The 19727-nt window shown below is 42.7% G+C and overlaps 1 protein-coding gene across 3 annotated transcripts in view; it reads right to left on the bottom strand.

Moving 5' to 3' along the window:
* Positions 1 to 19727, bottom strand: part of KLHL29 (kelch like family member 29) — a 391153-nt gene that overhangs the window by 14739 nt on the left and 356687 nt on the right. For all 3 annotated transcript variants that reach the window (XM_088052485.1, XM_088052486.1, XM_005521832.3), the window contains 3 exons: positions 18997 to 19179; positions 16068 to 16248; positions 7393 to 7586 (listed from right to left, as the gene is read on the bottom strand). In XM_088052485.1, the coding sequence (XP_087908611.1) occupies positions 7393 to 7586; positions 16068 to 16248; positions 18997 to 19179 (558 nt within the window). The remainder of the gene's footprint in view (positions 1 to 7392; positions 7587 to 16067; positions 16249 to 18996; positions 19180 to 19727) is intronic.

The raw sequence follows: 19727 nt of genomic DNA, 5'->3' as shown, positions 1-19727 counted from the left end.
TGTTAGCTGTGGCATTATTAGAAATATTAGTAAAACTAATCATAAATTATTGAATAAAATAATTCTAATCTAATTAGTTGGCTTGTCCCTTATGCTGCTAGCATGCCATATGCACATTATTAAATATGAGCCAGTTGGGCAGAAATTTCTCATGATGATGTCTGTCTTGATGAGATACAGTTTTTTAATCAACATTTCTGCAAAATCAATCAGCAGTGTCTGGGAACAAAAGATGGGAAAATACATCACTCTGAGTTAAAATAAGCCTCACAACCAATTCTCTAAGAGGCAGGTGGCTTAGCCCTTTGGGATGCAGAAGTGCATGTTTCCTGGGAGGCCATCCTGGGGTCAGAGTGACACATAAAAATTCTCCGTTTGTAGCTATAAGTTTCCAAAATCTTCATTTTCATATGCTCAGGAAAGGTTGGTCCCCCTGCATCTCCAACAGGGAATCAGACTGGACACAGTCCTGCTGGTTCCAGCCCCTGCACCCTTGTCCCAAGGGGGCCTGTGGGCAGAAACTGGAGAGGAGGTGAGATACCACCTTTACTGTGCTCTTACATCTCTGATACCAGCCTCTACATAACACCAAAGGGGTTATACGTTCCTCCCAAGTCTACAGCATTACGACTATGTCCTTTTAGGAACACAGAGAAGGATGGGCTTAAACCAGATCTGGTAGCTTTATTTTGGGATTTGGCTACCTCTTGCACGGTGTGTTGTAACCCTGAGGTTCTTGTAAAAGTACCTTATTCCATTAAATATTTAACAGAGATTTAATTTGACAGGAGTCAAGCAAAAGCTGATGAGCATCTCCAGAAGAGAGATAATCTCCTTAATTGAGGTTTCAACTGGTAAAACTAGAATGAAAAGAATGGTTTTGTGTTTTCTGCTTCTGTCCCAGCATGGCCATGAGGTGGTCTGGCTCAGTTCATCCCTCCCCACACTGGCATCTGCTCAGGGGGACCCACAGGGTGAAGCACCCAGCAGGAAAACTGACAGAATCCATGTGATGGGTTAAAGTTGAGCTCCTACTATGCTGAGTATCTACAAGCATATGTCAAAAAACCACGGCTGTATTAGGAAAATGTCACTGATCCTTGGGAACAGATGGGAAGAAACTAATTCATCCAGAAAATAGAACAAGGAGTATTCAGTTTCTTCGCGGTGCCACTAAGCCGCTGTAATTCATCAGAAAGGCTTATCTGTCCTAACAACCCGGCTCGCATCCCTTTCCAAATCAGACTTGCATATGTGACATTTTTTCCTCTTAAGACACTCACCAGAAATTTTCCATATTTAATTATCACATCCTCTTGTTTTTTTTGTTTTTTTTTTTTTTTTCCTCTGACTAGCACTGTTTTGCAGAAGAATGAAACTCTTGCATTAAAAAAATCCCCTCAGCTCCCAAATCTCACAGGGAAATTATTTGGGGCTCCCTCATGGCAGAAACAGTGACTTCTCAGGGGACTGAATCACTGCCTTCACATTTCTTTTTGTTAAAGAATGAGAGGGAAACCCCTTGGGTATTTTCATAGTGACTTTTTTTTTTTTCTTTTTTAATAGGCAGACAGTCTGATATTCTTTTTCTTCCTTTTTTAAGAGGCAATCATGTTTGATTCTCATCGATTTTTCAATACATCTCCTATCTGTTGTCTTTTTACTGCTTATGTCTTTAACTATGATTTTATAAATTGGTATCAAATAAGTCTAAGACACAGAACCAGAAAAATCTTCGCTGTTTCTTTCAGGAAGGGAGTTGTTCACAGCAAAGTCTCTTGTTCCTGATGAAGCAAAAAGACATGAGGGACCCCCCTCCAAAAACAGGTAGAGAGGAAGCAGTGGGGATTTTTTTCGTTTTGTCACCATGGGGACCAAAACTGTTCATGGATACCAAGATTTCAGAAATCTCAAGTCATCATTCCTGATACTTAGCTGGATGACCACCTTCAATCTTTAACCTTCATCCCAGGTGCAACCCACACTCTTCCTGTGGTGGTGTCTTTTTCAGGGCTTGGTACGCTCATGCAAACTCTCAGGAAACTCCGATTTCTGTCACTGTTTGAGGTCCTTAACATGGTCCCAGTACAAGGTAGCTGGTGGGAAGCCAGCTTAGTTTTGCAAAAGCGTGTTCTGGCTGGGCTTTTTGTCGATGTGCAGCATGCTGGAGAGGAGGTGAACAAAGCTACTGGGTGTGAACATGAGCTTCTGTGTCAGAGGCTTCTGTGGGGCCACTGGGTATTTCAAAAGGCTGCTGGAGAAAGGAAGAGAGGGGAGAGGAAGCATGGAAACAGAGAAGCAGCCTCCTTTTCTCTCCAAAGTCTAAGTGTTGAGGTTGTTGGCTATATTAATCCATTTCAGGCTGGAAAATCTTACATAGGATTTGTCCAGGTCAGCAAACACACTTGAGATTAGAAGGCAGAATAAATGTAAATGAAATAATAGGTAAAAGCTAATCTTCACTCCAAGTGGATAACACGGTAACATCCCTCTCCTTTTCTATTGCTACAGGAAGATAAGCCAGGAGCTCTGTTCTGGGACAGGCTATTGAGGAAGGAGTGTGCACTCCATGACAATCCTTGAGGTGTCCTTCACATGGGATTGATGATTTAACCTGCTGCTGTGCTCCTCACTTAGGGAGGACAGGCTGCTCTTGGGATGTGCCCATGGCTCTCACATCTCTCCCTACATTACATGGCCAAGTAGCACAGTCCTGTTTCCCCTTCCATGATTGCTCTAATATCTTACACCGCCTTCCAGTAAGGCACTCGGTCAGAGATTGAAGGGGCACTGCAATGAATGGCAGCAGCACTTCATACAGAAAAAGGTTACTGTAACCAAGCTAGTTAAACATTTTTACTGGGAGGAAGAAATGTGGGAGTGCCACAAGTCCAGGCAGAACTCTAACCAAACTGTCTCCTGGCAGGCATGGGTGCCTGGTGGGAGGTTGATGCACTTGGTGGAGCAGATTAGAGAAAGAAGTCTGGTTAATACAAACCAAGGCTGCTTTTAATAGTAAGTGCGTCTTCCACTCCCTGAACACTCCACAGACAAACTCAAGAATGGCATGGACACAGGATAACCAGGAGACTGTGATCTGATCCTGAAGACAGCTCATGAGGCCCAGGTGAAGCTGCTGCATGAACAGTGGATGTCACCCTGCAGACTCAGAGCTCTCCTGGGAGCTGATCTCTTCCAGATACACAACTGGCTGCCAGTGCTATGGCTCCCCACTAACCCTTGAGCAAACCCTCCTTGGAGACCCCAAAGTTGAGTGTCCTCACTTGCAAACACCACATTTGTGTATGTGTGGTGGGCATGGCCCATGCCAAAGCAGGAGGCTCCACCTGCCACTGCAGGGCAGCTTTAGCATCAAACTTATGTGCACAATGTTGATGAACTGGAAAGCATTGGATAAAGAACAGCCATGGAGATGAAGGAGAGGTAGGAGTAAAGAGGACACTGGATAAAAAGCAACACAAAAATACTGATTTTTCAGGGCAGGGAATAGGCAGGGAAACACTGAAGAGTGGAAAACGTCCTTCTGAAGGGACCACATGGCATGTACAGAGGAGAAATGGGTAGTATAAAAATTCAAGCTTAGTAGGGTGAAAAACACTGAGAACTGGCCATGGAAAGAAAAATACACTGAAGAATGAGATGAAACACTCATTGCTGTAGCACTTTCAGGTGAAAGCCATACATATTCCCCTACAAATACCAAACTATTGGCCTTGGGAGAGTGCCAAGACATATCTGATTTTTCTTGTAAAGTCAAAAAATAATAATTATTATTCATTTAAACCAAAATAAGCCATGGGACAGTGCAGTAAAGATGTATAGATGCTTCTAGTTCTGTTTTCCTGATAGGTCTTGCATTCTTAGGTCTGTGACTGTCCCACTTTGGTCTGACATATCACTGCAGGAGTAAATGGTATGGTGAGGAACTAGATACTTGGAGTAGAAACCAGAAATATTCACAGAACTTAGATCTCTGTTCTCTGGTTCTCACCAGTTTTTAAAATTTAAGTCATGGTAATTAAATACTGGTTTTCTTAAAATCCAAAAACATTAATAAAACCTTTTAATTCCACACTGACTGTTCAGAGTATGAAAAAAGGTGTATTTTAGTGCCCTGTCATGAAGGCACAACATGAACTAAAAAGCAGTGACCAAATAATTAGGTCACTTACTTAGAATCCCTGACTTCAGCATGTCTGTGGCCATCTTGTTAAACAAGACAAAGCTCAAAAAGCTGGGCATGGAATACATTTTTAGCACAGCTATATAGGACAGCTTGGCCAGAAATGGAAAGGCAGGTGCTGCAAGTACATAGCCCTGGTTCATTTATTCATGTAGGACTTTTGTTTTTACATCTAAAAACATGAGAAGGGGATGTGCAATGTGGTTTATGATAAACATGCAGTGTGAAAGCCCTGTAAGGCTCCATTCTCCCAGTGACATCCAGCTGTGGGCTGCACTGCTGCAGGAACATCTGCCCACTCCAAGGTGGGAAGGACTGACACAGGGCAGAGGATGGGGCATTGAGGAAAGCCTTCTCCTCCCCAAATATTGATGTGTGTAACCCAAAGGCTTCCACAGCATGAGCATGCAGCATGAAAGTGAGCCTGGTGTCATACCTACTGCTCACAGGCATCCATGTCCCGTCACCTCCTGACACCTGAAGCATAAGGAATAAATGGGAACTGGGAGTGAATTCACCGCATATTCCTAGAAGAATTCCAGGCAGAAGAGCAGGAGCTGAGCTGTGTGGACTTGCTATCAGTCCCCAGTCTGTATCTCCTCTGCACAGGCAGGATGTCAGTGTCCAGCCTGCTTCACCTCCACTCAGACTGGACAAAATACAAGCTGTGATTGATGCCAGTGTTGCCTTGGGTTAGGCTGGCACGTGATGCTTTGAAAGAGATGGACCTTTTTGGGTTCAAATGTGCCACGCTGCATTCAACTCACTATCATAAAATACCACAGTGAACTGAGGCGTTACTGGTCTAAAAATCTCCACAGACCTTGGCTGCTTTCAATACCTGCAGCTACTGTTGCATATCTGAGCATGCTTGAGGCATTTTAAAATAAACTGTTGTCCTATTTGAGGTCAAAGAGATTTTGCTGATCTCTGGGGTGACTTTGTAACAACTCACCATCAGACATCTCAGTTGCCTTAGCTCAGAGGTACACCTTAGGAATTCACAAATCAACACAAAAAGGCTCTGAGACTGTCAGAGGCACCCTGCCAGTGATCATCAGGATTGATCCCAGCTCCATTTTGCAAAAGGTTCCTTCTACTTCCTCTTTTCTTTAGACTGTACTGTACCTGTACTGCCTCCACTTCTTGGAGGGATACTTTAAAAATACCTGCAACACTATGGTTTCTATAGAGCTGGAGAAATTAAAATATATTTCCAGAATTCCCACTGTCTTGTAGTGAAGATCAGGTATTGAACCAGTTCACATTCCCAGACATTCTCCATGGGAGTGCCATTTTTCAGACTCTGTTATTTCAAGTTATTTGCAAGTAAACTGATGTTATACATTATCCAACAAAGAACTCCTTGTTTTATCACATATCTTATGCCTTCAGCTTAACTAGTGAACTTTGCTTACACCAAGAAAACATAAATACCATCTTTTAACTTCATGAGTATCTTTAATGCATTTTTGTACTATTAAAAAATAATAGGACAACTCTATTAGGACAATGGGTGATGAACCCAACTCTGGATGGCTGATTTTTTTAAAGCACACATGGTGTTGATGCTTGCTAGACTCTAACAAGCCCAGGGGATGATTCCTTAGCTCCTGTGGCACTTGTACTATTATGGTAAGGAAGAGGAATACAACTTTGCATAATGCATTAATTTTTCCAGTATGCTGTGAGTCCAGGAAAACCTCATACTGTCAGTCAGTGGATTAAAGGAGCAGCAATAGCTGTAGCCACGTGATGGAAAAAGCCAGGCAGTGGGGTTGTTTGTGCTGCTGTCTTACATAAACGTGCCTTTGGCCAGCTAACAGCCTCCCGCTGGGCGCTTCATGCCGCATCCTGCGTGTGTCATGTTGTGTCAGCCGCGATCGGCAGCGGCCGCGCTGTCTGGGCAGGGCAGGCTGTGGCCACCAGCTCCTCATGCCCTGATCTACCAGGAACCCCAGCAAAAGGGTTGGAATCATTGTAACAGGCTGCAACAGAAAAAGCAGCTTATTCTAAGTTTCTGATTATGCTTAGGCCTTACCTGAATACCTTACAGCTGTTCTTCTCCCTGCTTGCTACTCCTATTGCTCTAAGGCTCAGTAATGAGAAGATGATTTTTTAAAGACGGAGTCACGGTTTCAACATGAATGGTGAAACACTGGAACAGATCGTCCAGACAGGCAGCAAATCCCCCATCCCTGGAATCTTCAAGGTCAAGTTGGACAGGGCTGTGAGCAAACTGAATTAGTGAAAGATGTCCTTGCTTACTGCTTGGGTTACATGACCTTTAAAGGTCCCAAACCACTGTATGATTCTCTGAACTAGGAGGTGAAGGCAAACCACTCCGAAAGCATCTTCTCTGCAATGACTGTGTGTGAATTGTTTCTTTGGCCACTTGGGTGCAGCCAGACCGAAGGCAGGCAGAGCCCAGTGCAGAGCAGACGACCCAGGTCAGCTGTTGCCTGCAGGAGCATCCTTGCCAGGCTGAGCACTAAACCGCATTTCCAAAAGCAGCCTAAACACTCAGGGTGCAAATCACCACAGAAAGCAATTAAGTTGCAAGCTTCTGAGTGCTGTTCTAATTTTGGAAGGAAGTCACCACCTCTGACATTGGCTAGTACATTGGAAAATCTGGTTTCTCGTCTTGCTCTTTATGTTTGGTGAGCTCAAGGGCTTCATAAACTAATAAACACAGTTTTAATAAACTGTATCTTGAAGCTGTCAGCCTCTGAAGCACATATGCCTGTGGACACCACTGACAAATCCCAGTTCAGAAGGCCTGTCACTTCCCACAGGACAGGCAGCATTTTGACAAACCCATGAGTGATAATCCACTACTTCAACAGTGCTGTGACCCCGCATGGGACAACAACACACGATGCCAGTATAGTTTCACTGCACTTGGAGATTTTTTAAACCTAAAATGGCTAATTGTTCATATCAACTAACTGATTTCTTTTCTTCTCTGCTTTGAACTCACCGCTTCCAGCTGGTAACTGATTTATATTAATGAGTGACAACTGCCTTCAGCGGAAATCCAGATAATTGCTTCCCTGGTATAATATCCATGCATTCCTGCCAATATATTATAGGGATATCCCATCCCACCACACAACTCCTTTGCTTTCTGCAAAGCCATTAAGATACCTGTAGCACAGAGATTTGCTCTGACACCAGGCATGGCTTACCAATCATCGGGGACTCTATGAAACTCCATGAGTTGGTCTGAGGGATGTAGGACTGCAAGACCCCCGCGGCTCGGCCGGCCTCGTTCACCCCTCCGAAGACGTAGATCTTGCCCCCACACACGGTGGCCGCGGCCGAGTGCACGGCCTTGGGCAGGGGGGCGATGGTCTCCCACTGGTTGGTGATGGTGTCGTACCTGGGGACGACAGCGGGCGCAGTGAGCTGAGGTGAGCAGCACTGGGAAGCACAGACAGGCACACAAAGGCAGCCTGGCAAGCAGAACAAAAGTGGAGGTGGAAATGTATTGTTTTTAACATCTTATAAATTCAGCCACTTGGTAAAGGGTGTAATGAATGCTCTTCTCTAAGGTTTTAAAACATTGATAGAAGGCAAGAGAAAGCTGGTTCTGTTTTCTGTATATGCCTCTCAAATTTCATTATAGTCCAAGGTGCAGAAACTCAGGACATCTTTGTTGAGATGTCTTTCACTGATTAATTTCTTTTAATGAGTATACAATGAGATTATTCTTGCTAATCAGTGCGGAGATATATCCAATAGTGACTGTGGGCAGGCAACTGTTAATATACTTCAGTTGTTCAGCTTGTGGAACACATCTCACCTGCAACATAATGCAACATGATGGCTCCTTTTACTCTAGTTAACTGACCAGCAACTCCTGTTTTGTGCCAGAGTAAGTTGCTTCCATTTAATTTTCATTGTGCAAACCAAGCTACTGTGCTTCATTTCAGGATGCTGCAAACGTTAATGCTGAAGTAAGATTTCACCATTGCATTTGTATTTGACATGAATCAAACTGAAAAGAGTATGCATGAAAGTGCTAAATTAGTTTTAAGGTCATCAGTATCTGATTTAATTAAGTCATTGACCATAAGGGATGCACAGTTTACAATCCATGGATGAAGATTCATTTTAGACAACATCTCAAGTTCAGGGATCCCATTTTTAAAAAAAATGGGGCAGGGATCCAAATAGCTGCTCTAAAATGAATCTTGGAGACAGTGGAGAATTATGTGATTTTTAGGTTTCTATATTTCCATGTAATGACAGATGCAGTCAAACAGGAGTTTCCTGTGTAGTGATTTTTCAGAGCTGTTGACTGCCAGAACAGAAGCCCTCATCAACCATTCAGGGCTTTTGCTCTTAATGGCAGTGATATGCAATATGCAAACATGAAATGAAGAACATGAACCCATCTGCAATTTATGATTTGGCAAAAAGAGAATTCTCCCTCTATAACATGTCCCTCAAATTTTCACTGCTCAAACTTGGGGAAAATAAAAGGGAGGAATGATAAAAATGGCATAAACAGCAGAAAATAATGTCCTTAATAAAAATGCACTAATGAGTTTCCAAGTAATATAACCGAAAGTAATTAACACACTCATAAAACTGAAGCAAAAGCAAGAGGGAAGCAAAGTTTAAAAAAATAAAAATTAGGAAAGTCCCTTATAATGAGCATGGAGAACTGCCTTGTATAATGCTCTAAATTAGTTACAGAGAAATTAAATTCATCTACAACAAGTGATCAAAGGGAAGAAATATAACAAGATTAAACAACACATTGCTGGGAGCATTCACAGTGACACACCTTTACTGGGCTGACTCTTGTACCAAACCTGAGCCTACAGATGCATTTTGACTGCACAAGCAGCTCCTCCAGGTAAGATGCCACATGCGGCATCTCCTGCATTCACCCACAGCACTCAGAAGGAGCAGCACTCACATCCACCCGAGCAGATATGCAAAAAAATCTCACATAGTATGAAGTTTCACACATTGCTTTTGTGACATACTTTGCTAACTCAGCTATTGCAGTAATTGGTAATTTAATTCTTGATGTCTCGTTAAAAAATTGGCTATAATTGGTTACAGAATGTGAAAAACAACAGAGCTGAGAACTGACCTGATGCTCCTTCTCCTTTAAGACCAATCTCACCTGTCAACTGATACGTTTTGTCTCACACCTTCTACTCTGATTTAGCACCAGGAACATTTGTGAGCAGTTGAAGTGGTCTGAGATGGGGGTGGTGAGCAGCCACTTCCCTTCCCTGTTGCTGGCAGAAGTACCTGTACTTCAGCTCCCAAGACAAGGACATTCTTGGCAATGACTTTCTGATTGTCCCAATACATTTTTGGGAAGAAGGGGTTATATTTCATGTATGGTGGGGGCTGGGAGTAGCTGAGGACGGCATCCATAGGAATAACAGAGAAAGGTTAAAATTACAAAAACAATTATCCTTTTTCTGGATGAATTTCCTTAGTGAGGCCTCAGGTCCTGCAGACCCCATTTTTAACCCACTTGCACTGCTCTCTGTTTATATTCTTTGATGACAGAGCTGATCTTTCTTTCTTTCTCCTACTGTCCTTCATCTGCCACTGAAAAACCAAAAATTATGAGTTTCACTTCATCTGCTGAAAGTCAAAGGCTGAAAACTACTGGATACAGGTGCATGTGGTGAAGCTTAAACACCCACTCTTTTCTTGAAGGTCATTTGGTTTAAAAAATCAGTGAACCATAAGGCAGGTGGAAGCAAGTCCTTGTCTACCTAACATGGGCATCTAATGTGGTTTTTACATGGGCTGCTCAGTGAAGCAGCTCTCCTAAGCGAGTGTCTACCCTAGCCCTGAGGCTCAAGAGGACAAATTGATGCCTTCAAGGCTTCCTGATAGCTGTCCACCAAGTCCCTCCATCCCCTGGGAGTTTATTCCTCCAGTTCACTCCCTCCTTGCAAAATGGGTAGATTTGATTTCTAGTCTGTTTTTGCTTCAGATCCTACCCACCAGAAAGTTTGTTTCTTTTTCCCTGTTGGATTATAAAGCTGTCTGCTATCAAATTTCTCTCTTTCACATATGGACGTGCAGAAAATAATAAAGTCAACTCTTCACCTTCTTTGGGATAAACTAAGTAGTCTAAGCTCCTTAAGTCTCTGCAAGGCAGGTTTCCATCATTTTGGTCTATCTCAAGTCAGCTCTTAATGTCTTCACACAAGGATTTGCACCAGATTAACTAAATTGGTTTAAAAATGAATGAAGGTGAACCTTTGTAACCTTCCAGGACAGAAAATACTGACACCTGCTTTACCTCCCTGCCCTGGGGCTTTTCCATCTGTTGTGTCATCTCTGGCACTGCCATCACACCACAGCCACTGGTGCTTGTGGGGCTCCTGGCTGCCTGTCACGCCAGCCCTGCTCAAGGGCCAGCAGGGAGGAAACTGATTTAAAGAATAATCACTTTGATCTCTTTCCATTAGTCAAGCTTTGCATTCGAATCCCCTGTTTGAAGCCGTAGATGGAGACATAATGTGAGCTGGCTTCAAGCCAAGCAAAGGTTTTTCTTCCCTCTCCTCCACCGCTCCCTCCTGGTGTGTCCATGCTTGTCCTTGGCTGTGGGCCTACTGAGCCCATCCAACTTGCTGAACTTGAATCTTCAAGGACATCTCCTTTCACATGACCCCTGGGCTGCAGTCCTTGCACACTATGGACTCGTGGTTTCACACACTTGCCCTCATGCTCCTTCCTCTGCCCCAGCAACCTGCTGGTCCCCAGCCCTGCAGGACACATGTCCCCACCTGTCATTCACGTGTCACTTGCATTGAGCACAGGGATCTCATCTGACCCTTGTGCACTCACTACCTGCTGTACTCAATACCTTATATGTTTTTAGATCTCTTATATATGTGTATATGCACATTTTCTGTATATATAATGTGTGTGCATATATATATATATATATATATAATTTATTTACCCATGGTAGAACAAATGATCTGAACCCAGCAGAAAATACAGCTCAAGCTTGAAGAGAGCACATGCAGAAATAAAACCTTGCTGGTTTCCACAATTCTCCACTCTTAGGATTTCATCTGTGGGACTGATCTCCCCCTTCCTTCATTCATTTCATTCAACTCCCTTCCTTGCTCTTTCCCTACCACTTCAGTATTAACAGCAGAAAACCCTTCATTTCAAGCTGTGCCACTCGCTTCACTGCCTTCTTGACTTTTGATCTCTTCAGTACCTGAAAACAGTATTTTTTTTCTCCTCAGTCTCTTAATTTCTCTTCTCCTAGGTTAAACAGCCATATGTATATCTTCATTTATTCACATTATAAGATCCTTACATCATGGTCAGCTGCGTATACACTGACCATTTCTGTCAGTCTGCAAGAAATCCTTCAGTTATTTAATCATTTAATTATATTTGCAGGAAAGCTTCTGTTTAAACTAAAGCTGTACAGTGTCATATTGAACTGCTCTTCAGATGATTCACATGTTTAAAATCACAGTAATAGATTACTATTTTTTGCCTTTTTTCTTTTTCTTTTGACAGGCTTAAGAAACTATCCTAAGACAAGGCAATATATTTAATTTTCTTTCATTAAATTCATTATCAGGTAAGATAAGATCTTTTAAAATCATTGAGCCCAACCATTAACCCAGCACTGCCAAGCCCAACACTAAAACATGTCCCTCAGGGCCACATCTACATGACTTCTAAATACCTCCAGGGGTGGTGACTCCAACGCTCCCTGCACAGCCTGTTCCAGTGCCTGGCAGTCTTTTTGGTGAAGAAGTGTCCACCTTCCTTGGGTAAGAACCCCTGAATCCTACATGATCTAAAACAGTAGGTCCTGAAGCAGTTTCTAAAATGTATAAAACTTACTTTTTACACTGATTTTTTTTGACTGTCTTGAAAGTACGCACTGCTAACAAAAGTAATCTCCCAATTTTAGACAACCTTATTGCAGAAGCACTGTCAGGTCAAGAGGATTCATCTTCTTCCATCCTTCAAACATATAATAACCACAAAGCACCCACATTTCCACACTTCCATTCACATACATTGTCCTGTCAGCATACGCAGCCTTCTCGGCTCTCAAACTGCATATATTACAGGGCCCATCCATTATCTAAAGACCTAGTTCATGGATCCACTTCATTTCACCAGCTCCCAACTCAACTCATATCTCAGAAGAAGACAGAAAGTGTAATACCTTCTTGCCTAACACCTAATGACTTGCTTCCTGTCACACAGAACCTTGCCAGAGGGGCTTGATGGAGAACTGCAGCCATGCTGTTATTTCCCTAAACGCTCATTGCAAAAACATAACTTTCCCTGAACATATACCCATGCACAGCCACAAAAATGGACTTATAACTCAGCCCCTCTGGCACATGCATATTGTTTTAAGATGAGTAACGAATGACTCCTATTCATCAGTTTGTGATTGATAGCCCCATATTATCCATTAAGATGGAATTTTTGCTGCCTCCTTACAGACAAATGGAAGATAAAAGGTAAAGGATCTCAGCCCTGTTGAATTTGATGGGAAAACACCCAGTGTTTTAAGTGGCACCAGAATTTCTGGGTAAAGCTGTACCCTTCAGTGTCAATGACAGAACCAAAAGCATGGAGAGAGGGACATAGGAGCTGATGCCATAAATCATTACCATCCAGTGGTCCCTACTTGCTTTAATGCTTTGTAATGGTGCAGCAGATGTATTAAGTGCAGGCAGGCGGTATGATGTATAACTAAGGTGGTCTGACATCTGCTTTTAAAAAGCAAGATGCTGTAAAAACATCTTGGTAAGATTTTAACCATTTAGGATCAAATATTATAAGAATTCCATGAAAAACAGGCGGAGAATAAGATAGAAACTGGGAGAAAATGCTATGTTCTCTGTCTTCAAAGATGCACTGCAGTGAGATACCCTGTAGACATCATCCTCTGGGTTTGCTCACTGGTGAGGTCAGGGTAAGTCACTTTGGAGTGGAGACATGCCCTTCACCATGCCAGCAGAAACACATCAGAACCTGGCCAAAGCTGGGCATGGTCACGCTTGGGCTGACTGAGCAAGCAGAAAGCAAAATGTGTTTGGGAAAGATAAGCTCTGTGTGCACCAGGGGAGGAGGTAGGTGGTCCACAGAGGAAGGATGTTCAGTGCCTTGCCCTTCATACTGGTGGCACAGCCCAGGACTGCATTGTGTGTCAGGCCTGGATAAGCCCCTGTGCCTCCATATGGGGGCATAACAAGGCTATAATCTCAGAGGCCTCCTAGGAGGTGAAAAACTACCCCAAACCCAGGAGTGTGTGTCTGCAATTCCACACTGAGGGGAAGAGTGATAACTTGAAAGGTAAATGTAAATTTTGGCATCACTTGACATGGAGCATATGATCATGACACATTATTTTAATATAGTGCTTTTCTATGACCTGCTGGAATGACAAAGAGGTTTACCCTTTACTGAGAGATTTTATCACACTGTCCCATCCAAACCAACAAAGCATTTGAAAGAGGAATGTGCAACCCACATAGAAATATGGTGGGAGGAAGTTGGTTTCTCGTAGCTCTAGAGGAAGGGAGGGAAGAAAAGCAAAGTCAAGACGTGGGCATTCACTGCTTGTAACACAGCAGCCAACTCAGCAATTAAAGCAATTTTTGCTTGTATTGTAGTGTGTTTTTTTCCAAAGCTGCAATCCAAATTCAGAAATCCTCACTGCCTGCAAAAATGCGCACAGCAATTCAAATTCCTGAACCCTGGCTTGTCCAAATGGGAAGTCCTTTTGTGTGAAAAGGCCTGACCTTGTTCAGCACTGCTAGGGGAGTCAGCTTTCCCTCACCTGCATTTCTGACAGCAGACCCTGAAACATCCTTTCCAAAACACAGCTTCAGCCATGCTGCACTTCACTTCTGTCACCCCCTACTGTCATTTTAATATGAAGAATAAGAAAGGAAACATCCTCAAACTTCTCTCATTTCCTGGCATGGCCCAAAGGAGGCCATGTTGCACTTTTTCCATGGCTCTGTCTCACAAGCCACTCCACAGACAACAGCAGATTAATTATAATCACGGGTTTAGCAAATCCCCATGACAAGACATCCTTATTGTGGCTGAGACAGTGTGCACTGAAATGATAGGGAGGAAATCTGCTCCTTTCCCACATCCAGGTCTCTTGGTGGGCTTGGTCAATGGAAAACCAGCACTGCTGCTCTCACTGAGCCAAGCAGGGGCTGCCGAGGGCCTGAGTGACTTTGCAGGCTGCAATGTCATCTGTGGTGAGGGCTGGAGTGACTGAGATGAGAGCGAAGGAGTGGGGGCGACTTTGCATGATTTGGGGTTCATTCAACTGACCAACATTTGGGATGCTTTAATAAAGAGAGTCCATGAGAATCAGAGCAGAGACAAATCAGGCCCAAGGAAAACTGAAAAGAGATAATTTAATCAATGACAACTATCAAGACTCCTCAATAGCATTCTTTTGCTCTTCATCTTTATTGAGAGATGGAATGAAACAGCATCTCTTTCCTGGGCTCTCTCCTTCCTGTGTTCACAAAAATAGTTCTGCTAGTTAAAAATTTACTGACTTAAATAATGGGATGAATACCTTCAGAAACCAGAAACAAATCTGCTGAAAAGGGTGAGATCTGATTCCAAGCAAGTCCTGTGGGCAGTGCCCACCTTAAGGTCTGGGTGAAAGAGGGGAGCAGTGTTTACATGTTGCATTCACTGCTACGATTTATCATTCATTCTTTGCTGTCTGCATTTCCCTGATTTGCTGAGAGCACCAACACCAGTTCCCAACCTTTTGAAAAATGTGTTATTTTTTTCTTTCCTCAAAATCCCCCCTAATGACCTATCCCTATTTGTCTTGCCTGTTAAGGCAACTTTTACTGGAAAATGCCTGACTCAAAATGTTACTGAAGAAGTATTCAAATTCAGCATTTAAAACTGATAAAAGTATTTTTGGTTGCCACATTCAATTGGGAAAAACGTTTCCTAAATATGTTTCCCAATTAAGTGTTTGGGGAAGGCTAAGACTGTATTGATATTTTTAGAATAGAATATTCTCATAAACTGCATTTCAAAGTGAATTCTATTTTTTAATAAAAACATTGACACAGATATAAAATCTATGGTTTTATTGAATGCCATAGGTGACAAGAAATTAGTTGGTTTTGGAATTTTACCTGGTGAAATATTTTTGTTGCACTTTTGTTCCTTACTGTTTTTTAAGTTCCATGTGAAAAAAATTACATCTGGAGTCTACTTGAAAAGAGAAATTTCCATTCTCTCCCATCTTTGTTCAGCCAGGAATTCAAAACTGTTTCCATTTATTGGTTGTTTTACTCTGAACTTGGCAGGTCCCAGCCCCAGGCCAAGACCACCAAAGGGAGGATCTTCCAGCCAGGTCAAGGCTGACGTGCTACACCAGGAAAACACATACAAGAAACTTACTTTGCTGTTACTTCATTTTGGATTTAAAAGAAAAAAAAAAAAAAAGTACTATTGTGGTCTGTAAAGACTCTCATCAATACTAAATTCAAAGGGAGCTTATTAGTTAATTGTATAACCTGGAAAAATGTCCAAAGAAGCTTAATTCCTCTCTTCACTCCCCTGAGCAAAGCGAGAAGCTGGCAACTTTCCTCTCTGGTTTTGAAACAATACTTTCCACTGAAGCTTTTAAATGAAATCTAATCCTGCCCACTTTCCTACTTTCTAAGCTGTTATAAAAGCTTATTTTAACACATACAGTCCATTTGAAGTGTCCTTTAAAAGGCAAATGGTCCTCCAGCAAACAGCACGTGGTTTTTGGTTTTTTGTTATTGGCTTGTTTTTTGGTTTTTTTTTAGTTTTGGGTTTGTTTGGTTTTTTTTACCTTTCCACATGGTCAACGTTGCCTGCCACACCGACCCCTCCAATGGTATAAATTTTCCCATCGTACACCAGACTGTTATGTCGACACCTTGGGACTGTCATGCGGGACACGAGGTTCCAGTTATCGAGCAAGGACATGTAACACCAGACATCAGCCAGCGTGACACCCGACTCCATGCCGCCTGGCACCCACGGGCGGGCGGGGGAGAGAAAAGGGGAGAGTTACGTGAGATCCTGCAACGGCAGCAGCTCTGCACACAGCAATCAAAGCCAGTTACAAAGTAAAAACTCTTCAAATGACATTTGACTAATTAAAATAAATCACCCTCAATACTGAGCATCTGTTCCGATGATGCATATCTGTGTCATTTATTCATGCGCCCCAAAGGCTGGGGTTTTTTTTAATAAGATGACATGAAGAAATCAAGATGTCAGACTACAAGGGACACATACATAAGGGGATAGACCCTTCTCAGTGTTCATAAATAACTTCCAGTCTATTAAATTACTGTGACACTTGCAAGAAGGTGTCAGGAGGCTGAGTCTATCTTGGCTTGCAAGACACAGGCCAGCCTGAAACCTAAAATGCTTAATACAGTGATGAATTGAAGCAGCACATAATATATGGGCACAATAAAGTCAGTGCTTGCACTGTAGGCTTAATTTCTAATTTTCAGGGACAAATTTCTTATTCATTTTCATTTGCAGATAAAAGACAGAACCAGCTGTACCACTCCTGTAAAACAGTTCAAGATGATCATGGGAAATATTTATACTGGTCACTTTTTAACTGCTGCTTGAAGCTTCCAAGTTAGCCACTTAATAGCTGTCTTACTATCCTGTTTTGAAGCACAAAGAGGTGAAATGATTTATTCAGGACCACACTAGGAGTCAGTGGTCAAGCCAGGAAAATGAACTAGACACGGTTCCACGGTTTAATGAGGAAACCATACTTCCTCCTTGGTATTTTGCTCTCCAAACCTATGCTATGCAGTGCAAGGTCCAGTACTTGGAGCTTGCAGCAGGCCATTCTCACTTCTATTGGTTCCCCTTCCCTTTTTCCTGAGTCTTCTACATTTGAGCAAAGCAAAATATCAACTGACTCTTAGCTATATTTCCAGCTCTCCTTATTGCAGCTACCAAATACCACCCGGTCACTCATCCAGATTCTAGGGAAAGAGCTGAAATGAGTTTTGAAATTAGGATTCTAATTTTTAGAATGGCCAGGTATGGCACAGCCTAAAATGGCTGTACATATTGGAAAGCACCTCAGCTAAGAATAACTAGGAGCCAGCATCTGAGAAAAGGCTCCCCAGAAGACTTTTGCTCCAGCTGCTCTCAAGCATGGGCAAACAAGCATGGGGAAAAAAACATCAAAAAATAATTTCCAATCAATTCTTAGGGTCTCTATGCAGTATTAATGGAACTTAACACCACAGGCAGCAATTTACTGCAGAAAATGCACTGAGAGAGCTCGGCAAGGGAAATGCAACAGCTGTAACCCCTTTACTGGTACAGATGCCAGGTGCATCTGTGCTCCCAACGACATCCTCGGATCATACACATCCGCACCTCCCTGCCCAGCCTCCTCTTTTAATCATCCAGCCCCCACTCAGCTGCCATCAGAGCATCCTTGCATTGTCTGGTGGGAATTGCTCTTCCCCCTCTAGCTGAGCGGAGGTACCAACAGACTGCAAAAATCCAGATACTATGATGCTCAGGGTATGGTGTCGTCAGATACTTTGGGAGTTAAAGCCCTTTAAGGAGCGTGGTCTCAGTTTCACCAAAACTAAGAAGATTATAGGGCTAGTGACTACTGTCAGAAGAGAGGTTTCAACAAGTACAAAACATGAATGCTCCTGTAAGTAAATACTTTAAGTGTAGGTCACATATTCAGCAGTTCAGTCTGTCTGTCTCAAATTCCATAACCTACCATTTAGATTCAACTACAGAGAGTATTTTAAATTGTGTTTCTATGGCAGTGAAACCTCTTTGCATGCTTGATGGTTGTCAGACCTATTTTCTTCATGTTGCAACTGCAAAATTTTGTTGTTGTCTGCTCTGAGAGTACATTAACACCACAGAGACATGGCAAATGATAAAAGCAGGGAAATCCCTCTCTTCCAACATCCTTCCCACTTCTCTCTTTTTTTTTTTTCTTTTTTTTTTTTTCTTTTCTCCCAGCCCAGTAAAGCTGGGGGGTGAATGGATTGAGAACAGTCCTTTAGAGGAGGACTGGTGGATACTGGTGGACAGAAAATAGGAAATGACCCAGCAGTGGGCACTTACTGCCCAGAAAATCAGCTGTATCCTGGGCTGAATCAAAAGCAGCATGACCAGCTGGTCAAGGAGGTGATTCTCCCCATCTTCCATGCTCTCATGGGACCCCACCTTGAGTACAGTGTTCAGCTCTGGGGTTCCCAGCACAAGAAGGATATGGACCTGTTGAACTGATTCCAGGGAAGGGGTGTGAAAATGGTCAGAGGGCTGGAGCACCTCTCCTATGCAGACGTGCTGAGAGATTTGGGGTTGTTCATCCTAGAGAGGAGAAAGGTCTGGGTAGACCTTATTGTGACATTTCAATACTTAAAGAGGGCTTATAAAGAAAGATGGAAAGAGGCTTTTTATCAAAGCCCGTAGTGACAGGATCAGATGTAAGAATTTTAAACTGAAAGAAAGCAGATTTAGATTTGACATAAGAGAAATTTCTTACATCGAGGGTGGTGAGGCCCTGGCAGAGGTTGCTCAGAGGAGCTGTGGCTACCCCATCCCTAGAAATGTCCAAGCCCAGGTTGGACAGAGCTTGAAGCAATCTGGGATAGTGGAAGGTGCCCTTGCCCACGGCAGGGGGGTTGGATTAAGTGGCCTTAAATGGTCTTTTCGAATCCAAACCCTTCTGTGGATCTGTTTCTATGGAATCTGCTGCTTACCTGAGAGATAAATGTTGTCTCCAGCGCTGACCACACTGAAAAACTCTCGATCATAGAAGGGCAGGCTGGCCAATGGGTACCACTTGTTGTTTTGAGGATTTAAGCAAGTGACTGCTGTTAAAGCACGTTGGTTCATGCCAATCATCTGGCGACCCCCAACTAAGACTATTACCTCGGCTACTCCTAGGATTCAAGAGAGAAAAATAGTATTATAAAAAGTGGCATCTCTCAACCAGGCAGGAACCCATCCAAAAGTATTCATTCCAAAAGTCAAGGAAATTTTAATGTATCATATATAAATCTGTTTTAGAGTCTGCAATCAAACCACGAAGGGTGAGAAAAAACAGGAATGTGTGTGTAGGGGGAGCAGTGGGTGAGGAATGACACTATGAACACTCTTGGGAGAACTAGGGAGGGAGAATGCCATCTGGGCAAAACTTGGGGGGAAAGAAATAGAAAGGCAGTTTCATGTAAAGATATCCATTCATTTCAATAGTCTTTGAGTGAGTCTTGAAGGTAGCAAATTTCTCTTGCACTGAAGAAAATGGGCATTTTGTCTAGGATTAGCTTTGGAGAATAGTCATTATCCAAGAAAAGCATGTTTGGACTTTAACCTTAAAAGAAAGTCTTCTCACAGTCAAAAGCTAATGTTTGGAGGAAGTAAAGGTTGTGGATCTTCATCCTGATATTCTTTCTGCATGTACTCTATTAATATATAATTTTCTGGTGGG

This window comes from Pseudopodoces humilis, chromosome 3, assembly GCF_049639895.1.
Source record: "Pseudopodoces humilis isolate 2021_Gansu_Grassland_sample_001 chromosome 3, ASM4963989v1, whole genome shotgun sequence".
Classification (NCBI taxonomy): domain Eukaryota; kingdom Metazoa; phylum Chordata; class Aves; order Passeriformes; family Paridae; genus Pseudopodoces; species Pseudopodoces humilis.
The sequence above is the reverse complement of the archived record's forward strand: the minus strand, read 5'-3'. Positions and strand labels throughout refer to the sequence as shown.